The 8,752-nt window shown below is 44.9% G+C and overlaps 1 protein-coding gene across 3 annotated transcripts in view; it reads right to left on the bottom strand.

Moving 5' to 3' along the window:
* Positions 1–5,382: 5,382 nt before the first annotated feature.
* Positions 5,383–8,752, bottom strand: part of bcap31 (B cell receptor associated protein 31) — a 30,030-nt gene continuing 26,660 nt past the window's right edge. For 2 of the 3 annotated variants that reach the window (XM_024263874.2, XM_024263873.2), the window contains exons 6-8: positions 7,376–7,502; positions 6,625–6,725; positions 5,383–5,864 (exon numbers count right to left, since the gene is read on the bottom strand). In XM_024263874.2, the coding sequence (XP_024119642.1) occupies positions 5,838–5,864; positions 6,625–6,725; positions 7,376–7,502 (255 nt within the window). In that variant the 3' untranslated portion in view covers positions 5,383–5,837. The remainder of the gene's footprint in view (positions 5,865–6,624; positions 6,726–7,375; positions 7,503–8,752) is intronic. The other variant, XR_002918273.2, reaches the window with a different exon arrangement.

Raw genomic sequence — 8,752 nt, 5'->3', positions numbered from 1 at the left:
GCTCCTGGGGGGTCAGGGGGAGTTTGTGGGGGTCAGATGAGAGCCCGAGCACCCCCCACCCCCGAGTGTTGCCTTACATCATCGTCTTACCTCCAGAGCATCCGTCCAATGGGGGGGGCATGCGTGGAACGGGCCGATCCATTTGCACATTGTTGGTAAATAATGTCGCGTGCACTTTGAGAGAAATATGACAGAAACCATATTTTATTTTACATATTGTAAAATGATCAGAAGTTTATTTTGCTGAAACAAACATCGAACAAATAGATATATATTGAATATATTTAAGTGGTATCTATATTTGATGCAGTATTTGATTGCACTTGAGATGACTTTCGCTGAATGTTCAGGTGTAGCCGGTGGAGACGGGCGGCACGGAGGCGCCACTTCCTTTTTTAAACCTTTCAAAATAAAAGTCCCCTTAGCATTAGTGGGACAACTCTGATCCTGTTAACCCAAACAAACCTCCCAAATGTTGTTGACCGGGTTTGGTGCTGAGACGCTTTGAGGTGGCGCCCAACCGGCTCATGTGAACACGCAGCTCGGGGGCGGAGCCTATGTGATGTAAAGCCCAAAGAGGCTGATCTGAAAGGGAACTTCTATGTACGTTAGAGTTATATTCTTTCAAATGTTTGAGTGTCTTTTAGATGATTTTTTATCCCTCTCAGATGTCTGCCGCTGCATTTAGAGACGTTTAAGGGTGTTTTGTTTTGTTTTTCTTTTTTTTCAAACTTGGCAACAGACTAAAATGGGACAGGACGTCAAGATGAACAGAAAGGCTGAATAGACCTTTTTTTTTTTTGTAAAATTCTGAGAAACAGCGGAATATCATCTGCACAAAAATGTTTCATTTCCTGGTTTTATTCACACCTCAGTAATCTGACGGGTGAAAATCCGCTTTTTTCTTAAACCAGGAATGAGATTCCCCGTGTTTGAAGGCTCCGCCCACAGTAAAAAACAGAGAAAACAGTCTGTGCTTCCTCACACTTCCAGTCCCTCCAGCAGAGAGAAGATCTCCAGTTAGTCTTCAAAAATGTGTAACTAAAAACGGAGGATCAGACGGCGGTAAAGCTGATTCACGCCACAAACAGCAGACAAACTCGCCAGAACAACTCAGGATAACAGACTGACTCGGCTCTCCATCTGGACACAGCAGGGGGCGGAGCCTGAGATAAGGTGATAAGATGGCATTGGTCCACAGGCGTTTCATGAAAGTCCTGTTCTTGTAGTGTTTGTGCTGAAGCAACACAGACCCACAACCTGTGATGGTCTGAAGCTGCCCCGGACCGAGGGCTGGGCTTCCTCACACTACCACGTGCACAGTTACGTGCACACAGTGTTCAAACCACATGTGGTTGCAGAAGCTCATGTCTGTTCATTCAGTTTATTTGACCCAACTCACCCCAAAAATGAGTCTGCAGCAGATTTGTCACAGAAGGAGCTAAAAAAAAGTCCACATTTCAAACATTTAAATGACAAAAGGGTTTTTTTTGTCCACATCTCTAAAATCCTCCTGGGAGAAAGCAGTCTGAGCGCTGGAGCCCGACCCGAGTCTGTTTCTGTGCCGAAACTCTGATGAACTTAGAGCAGCTCCGAACCTTTTCTAGCCTCTTTCTAACTGTAGATTACTAACCACTTACAGCCAAAAACATTGCCAAATGTTTTTTAATCTTAAATAACAAAAGAACAAGCAAAACTTTAGAGGAAATAGATGTTGTTTTGTGTTTCATGGTTTGTTCTGTTGACCTGACAGATGATTGTGGAGGAGCAGCAGAAATGTCAGAGCAGTGTCAGCAGGGGGCGCTCTCCTCTGGTGGAGAGGCGTTGACATTTGGGCTGGAAACAGGAGCATTAAAAACCCTCTGAAGATCCTCATGAAGCAGGTGATGCCTTTGAGGTTCTTTTCTGGTCCTCTCTGCTGCCACCAGGTGGCCAAAAGGATCGACTACATGTAGAGAGGAATGGCTGCCGTCTCTTCAGAGCAGCCACTCAGATGAGTTTTGATCGTCTGAACGGTGAATCAGACCCCCGTGTTTCCCGCCCAAAAGCCGTCCTGCATTCATCCCAGCGTCGGCCATCTTGTGGTGAACTCGTCTGTGTGACTTCCTGTTAATCGCAGTCTTCCATTCAAAGCTGACTAGATGATTGAGAAGCTAAGTGTACCTGTAGCAGTGATGCACCGGGGCGCCGTGTGACCGCTCACCAGCCGGGACCTCCCTGAGGTCCATGAAGGAGTCCACGGTGAGCCCCGACCGAGCTACGACCGCCTCCATGCTGTGCAGCGCTGTGATCACCGCTCTTCATCCATGACTCAGACCTGCAATAAACTCATGTGATGACCAGCAGCTGCGTGTCTGAGGAGTCTTTGGGGGGGGTCTCATGCATGAATGTTCTCCACTGCTTCCTGTCCCACCAGCTTCTGACCTGAAGGAGACAGAACTGTGTTGACTGTACATGAGAACTGGACTGAGTGGCTCCTGAACAGGAAGTAGTTCCAAGAGGCTAAAATCCCCCAGAGTTCTACAGATAAATAAACAGCTGTCATTTGATTGGTCTGAATAAACATTCCTGATCTGATACATCCTGCTAATCTTTTTTTTTCCTGATATTTTTCCTGTAAACGTTGAATAATAAACCGTGTATTCTTAAATAGCATTTTCCTACTTCCTGTAAGTGCTTTACACTCATATTCACACACTGATGGCGGCTGACATCAACCTGTCACCACCAGGAGCCACGTGGGGTTCAGGGACTTTACCAACAACACATTGGGAGGGCGGGAACCAAACCATCAATCTTCCAATCAGAGGTCGACCGCTCCACCTCTGCACCACGATCCTCCACTCATCGAGTTATTCAAGTTACAAACTGGCCAATCAGACGCCTCCATAAAAGCATGTGGTCACACATCAAACATTCAAAATGTTTAACAGATTCTCTCAAGTCTGCTTTCAAGTGAAAGGGGGTGTGGCCTTCCAACAAGCTCTCTCCTGATTGGTTGCCATAGAAACGATGACTCAGACCGACTCGGTCCAATCGCTGCTAACCAACGATGTTTGGCTCCGACAGGTCGCCGTCTGTATCGTGAAAATGGTGACGGAATGGATTTATTTTGGCTGGAGCTGAAAGTAAAACACTTTTTATGGATGACATCACACTCACTCTGTCCAGTTCTCTTATACAGTCAGTTCCATTCTAATGTAAACTAAGATGTGAGTCAAAATGAAGGAGAGACTCACCTGACATAAACTATAATCTCAGTTCAGTCCATGTCACACAGAATATTTCCTCTACGACCCTGACCTCCGTGACCCTGAAGGTCAGAGGTTTCAATCGCCCCACATTCTCTCTCAAACGTGTATTTTCTTCTCACAGATCACAGGATCGTTTCTTCATCCCGACTACAAACACAAATCTGAGTTTTTTTTTCCGGTCGTGTGATCTGAAGACTCCTCTGAGAGATTCATGCACTAGGTCCAGCTGTGGAGGGACTGCAGGAGCGGGAAATGGGTCACCAGAACCCCAAAGTTCCTCTTCCTGCTAGTTTCTGTTGTTCTGCAGAAGAATCGGTTCCACATTCACTCCCTCCAGTCTCAAACGAATCTTTCTGCCTTCAGGAAGTTCTCTGCGTGCTGACGCCACAAAGGTTTGGAGTGACTGACGTCTTCCTCCGTTTATCCGGTTTTTAAATACTTTCGTCAAATATCGGAGGTCTTTAGGTCTCCTGCTGTCAGGAACGTGCGCGATGAGAGCGTGCACGTGCTGCTCAGACCCACAGCTGCAGGAGGAGGCGAGGATGGAGGGCTAAGTTTAGTTCCTGAAACAGGAGGATCACAGACCGCCGGCGGTCCCTCAAACTCTTTAGACATCGTCCTGACGGCTGCCTGGAGATCAGCAGAAACTGTTGATGACATTTTAAAACTCTTTTAATCTCCAATCAACCTCATCTATCAACCTTTTACACGACGATTTGGTTTATTTGAAAGGAGTTCTTCATGTTGGAATTCACCAAATCAAAACTATGAAATTCAGTTTTTCTGGATTCTGGAGGAAATTCTAGACCGTGGGTCTGGAACCAGCAGCTCCAGAACCAGCAGCTCCAGAACCAGCAGCTCCACAACCAGAAGCTCCAGAACCAGAAGCTCCACAACCAGCAGCTCCAGAACCAGCAGCTCAACAACCAGAAGCTCCAGAACCAGCTGCTCCACAACCAGCAGCTCCAGAACCAGCAGCTCCAGAACCAGCAGCTCCAGAACCAGCAGCTCCACAACCAGAAGCTCCAGAACCAGCTGCTCCAGAAGCAGAAGCTCCAGAACCACATTCAGCTCTTTTCTCTCTCCATTGTGGCTCTCTGGTTAAAGACAAAGTAATAATATTTCTTTAAGAAGGGTTCACTCAACATTTAACTGATGTTGGTTAGGTTTGTACATTTATGGTTGAGGTGCACAGATGATGAACTATGAAGGATGTTCCCTCCTTGATGACCTGAAGACGTCTCGTTTGCTCCAGAAGGCTCAGATTTTAAATACTTTGATCTTTGATGAGTTTAAAGGACGTAGTTCTTTATGCTGGATCACATTGGTTCAGAGCTGCACTGAGATGATACCGTTTGGCACGGGACATCTTTTATTTTGAAAATCTATTATTTTAACTTCTGTCAATCGTAAAAAATAATCACATTTTGAGAAATGCTAGCTTCTATTTTTCATTTTGGTCAAGCCAAAACAATAAACCTTATTCATATTTACCATTAACAAAATAAGGTAATTATTACAAATCTAAATTTCTTAAAGGCTAAAATAGGATTTTGATCTGTGGAAAATGATCCCAGACGGTTCGTCTTCTGCTAAATGTTGGAGACTGCTGTTCTACACCAACTCTGGAGTCATTAATCTGAGGATCTACTTGATGAACTGTAAAAAGTCCAGAAGCTGAAGGCAGACGGTCGTCTCTGCAGCTCTTCAGACAAACAACCTGAACACGTCCGCTCAGGTTTCCATGTGGAGCTCAACTTTGGACACAACTCAACAACATTTGTGTTAAAGGGCAGCCAATCAGAGAAGAGTTAAAGGCTGGATAAGTTAGATCTAAGAATTTAGATCTAAAATGATTCATTTGTTCTTCATTTGGAAAACAAATGACTCTTTTCAAAGTCTTTCACTCTGAAAAGTTTCCAATAGTTTGAGCCGATTGTGAAACAAAACTACATTTCTTTTTACTGAAACACATTTAGTTCTGCAGAGACCCAACAAGCACCATGTGGGTGATAACATCCGGGTCAGGGTTTCTCAGAACCCAACAGTAGCTTTGAAGTTTCATGAAGATGGTCTTCAGGAAGTAGAAGCAGAGACTGAGTGGAAACAGCAAACCAGCAGAAACATGTGGATCTAAGAAACATTTTAATCCATTGACAAAAACATTTCCAAACAGCGAGGTGAGGAGTGGCGTCCATCTCTACTTCAATGACAACAGAAGTCCACGCTGCACCAGAGAACATCCTCCGTTACCATCTGTGATGAATGTGATGAAGAGGAATGAGGCGACGATGAAAACCATCCACTGGAGGACGACGGCTCCACATTCAGGAAACGTCCCAGAATGAAGCAACAGGAGCCTTAATGGGAGACAAAGTCCAGCAGAGAAGAAGAAGAAGAATGCTGCAGAAACACCATCGAACCGATCACAAAAACAGAAAAACTCATGCAGCAGCAGAACTGAAGAAGAACAGGCTGACGGACATGATCGTCATCCAATCACAGCTGAGCAGAGTCCGCTGACACGTGAGAGATGATGAAGACGCAGCCGGCGGGAAACAGACGGAAGCAACCTTCAGTCCATCAGTCGGATTTCTTGTCGCTGCTCGCCTGCAGACAGAACACAGGGAGTAAGAAGAGGATGCCTGCAGACAGAACACAGGGAGTAAGAAGAGGATGCCTGCAGACAGCGCTGAGGGTGCAGGACAGGAACCAGAGCTCCAGTGATTCTGTTCTTTGATTTACTGTAAGTTTTAATGGTTAACAGGATCATTCAGTAGATTGAAGGAGAAAAGAGGCTCGATGAGACACTTTTCTCCTTCAATCTACTGGATGATCCTGTTGATGGTTGAAAAGTTACAGTAATGATTTTATGTTTAAGCGTCACAGACGACGCCTCAGGTGTGAAAGGGTTAACACATCAGTCTCAGGGGAGTGTCCTTAATGTGTCTTTAATCTGCAAAGTTCTGGATTTAAGATCAACACTTTCTCCTTCCACTGGCTCCAGGAGAGTTCGTCTCCAAAATCATCTGTTAGCTTTAACCATGTCCAGCCAGGATGGAGGTCGGTCACATGATCTCAGGGTTCATGTCTCTGCTGAACTGAATCTATAGGGAAGAAGACACGGCTCATCCTGGACTGGACTCCATGACGTGGTTCCACAAACAAACTCCTTTCACCGTCAGCAGACGAAGAACTTCCACACATTCATCAGAAGGAGCTTCCTGCTGTTCTCTGCTCGTTCTCAAATGATTCTCGTCAGACTTCTCAGGTCAAAGCTACAGTTTGTTGTGTGTCCAGAGCTGTTTTGTGTGTGTGGGTGTGTGTGTGGGGGGGTGTGGGTGTGTGCGTGTGTGTGCTTGTGTGTTACCAGCAGTTTGCTGTGCTCCTCCAGCAGTCGGTCATACTCCACCGTCAGGTTCTCCGCCTGCTTCTTCATGGCTTGAACGTCACTGTCAGACTTCTGCAGAGCTGCAGGACAAACATTCATCCATAACTCGACTCTTCCAGTCCAACACGTCTCACGAGTCACAACGTCTCTTCCAGTTCAATTCAAGACTTTGTAAGTCACATTTCTCTGTCTAATTCTCAGCCCGATGGACGAAAACTAAATTCATGAATTTCAGAACAATTACTCGTCAGTAACGGAGTAACAAATTACTGTTCAAATTTCAGTCATCAAATTACAATTACTAGAATTACCTTCATTACTTCCATTTTGGTGCAGACACCAATCAAAGCAGAAACAGTACACGGACATGTTCTCTTGGCTAAATGAAACAGAATGGATCCTACTGATAAAAAACGTGTGCTGGTGCAGTTACAGGTGACCCAAAGTAAGATGAAGAGAGCAGAAATATGGACATTTGAATCATTTGTAATTTGTTGAAAACAAAAACATTTTAGTCAAGCGTAACGATCTAAAGCTTTAAAAATTCATTCAGAAAAGGTTGAAATTGAACTCATTTTAAGACAGATATCAAACCTTAAGACTTTTTAAGGCCTTATTTCCAAATTCTTACATTTTTAAGACCCAGAAGGAACAAAACTTCCATGTCTGTGTTTAAAAATCAGTCTCTAAAACTCTCTAATCCAGACCCTCCCAGCTCCTCAGTTCTCACCTTTCTTGGTGGTCTCCAGCTCCTCCTTCAGCGTCTTCATCTCCTCCTTCAGCACTTTGTTCTCCTCCTGTGGACCAGCTCCCTTCTTCCCGCCCTCTGGGACCTCAATCCCAGCTGCACGCAGTTTCTGCAGAAAAGAGCGTGTTAGAGGTCCAGAGCACAAGATGTTCTGACAGCACAACCTGGACCAGACTCCTCAGGATCAAGAAGATCCTCCGGCTCTGAGAATGTGTTAGAACCAAACAGAAGAAGCAAACTGCTGCATGTATGCAGATGACCTGAGGAGAGCAGGGTCAGCCCAGCATGAGTTTGGTCTGAAAGCGTCTCCATCTCATCCTCAGGGAAACGCAGGCTGGTAGGAACGTGTCGAAATAATCTGATGAATGTGTGAACAAACATCTACACGTTTTAAAATGAAGAGTTTCAACAGGACAGCTTAGAGGACTGAAGGTGAACATTTGTGTTTCAATCCTCCCATAAGAATCTAAAGAAGCGACTCCAGAGCCGCCGGAGACGCTCCATCACGTCGTCACTCGGTATCCAGTTTGGTTCTCCAACACGTCATGAGCATGAAGGCTGAACATCTACAGTGGATCTGGTTGAGAGGGGTGTAACAGATCACAAATGATCCCTGATCAGTACGGATCACGCATGGGGACGACAGTACGGCAAGCCAAAGGGATCCTTTTCCAGAGTCGCCTCCTGTTATCGGTTTCTTCTCCCAACCCCCGGGTCGCGGACCGGTACCGGTCCATCGGTACCGGTCCATCGGTACCAGACAGGAAAAAAACGAAATAAATAAACTAACAGATTATTTTCCGTTTTTTTTTTTTTTCTAATCCTGAAAGAAGTTTTATTTGGAAAAAGATTTTGTTCACGTCCGTTTTGGTCATGTGACTTACAGCGGCTACCTGGATTGCTAAGCTAGTAGCTGAAAGCTTGAAAGGGAACAAAAACTAAACAAAAAAACATGTTTGGAAAGTTTCTTCAGGGAGAAAAGATCCAGAGAGGAAACATAATAAGAGTCTTCAACGTCAGAGAACAATAAGCTGCTGATCACAGACTCAACCAGGAGTTTCCTCCACATACGGATTTATTCAGACAGTTGTTCTCGTATAGCAGAAGACGCTCTGGCTAAATCGCAGGGACAGAATTGGTTCACACAGATAATAAAGTTTGAGAAATGTGGATTTATATTACATTTACAAAATACCAGTTCTACGACGGTTTCCTCATTTTATTTTGCTTCATTTATCCATACCACCTTAAAGTCAGACGTAGCTGAAGCTAGCGCGCGGTTGTTAGCCTCCACGCTGACGTTACAGAGAAAATCATCAGAAAGTTCAAACATTTTACAGAGAATGAAGATGAAATCCA

Source organism: Oryzias melastigma, linkage group LG7 (assembly GCF_002922805.2).
Source record: "Oryzias melastigma strain HK-1 linkage group LG7, ASM292280v2, whole genome shotgun sequence".
Taxonomy (NCBI): domain Eukaryota; kingdom Metazoa; phylum Chordata; class Actinopteri; order Beloniformes; family Adrianichthyidae; genus Oryzias; species Oryzias melastigma.
Note: the sequence above shows the minus strand (reverse complement) of the source record. Positions and strands in the feature narration are given on the sequence as shown.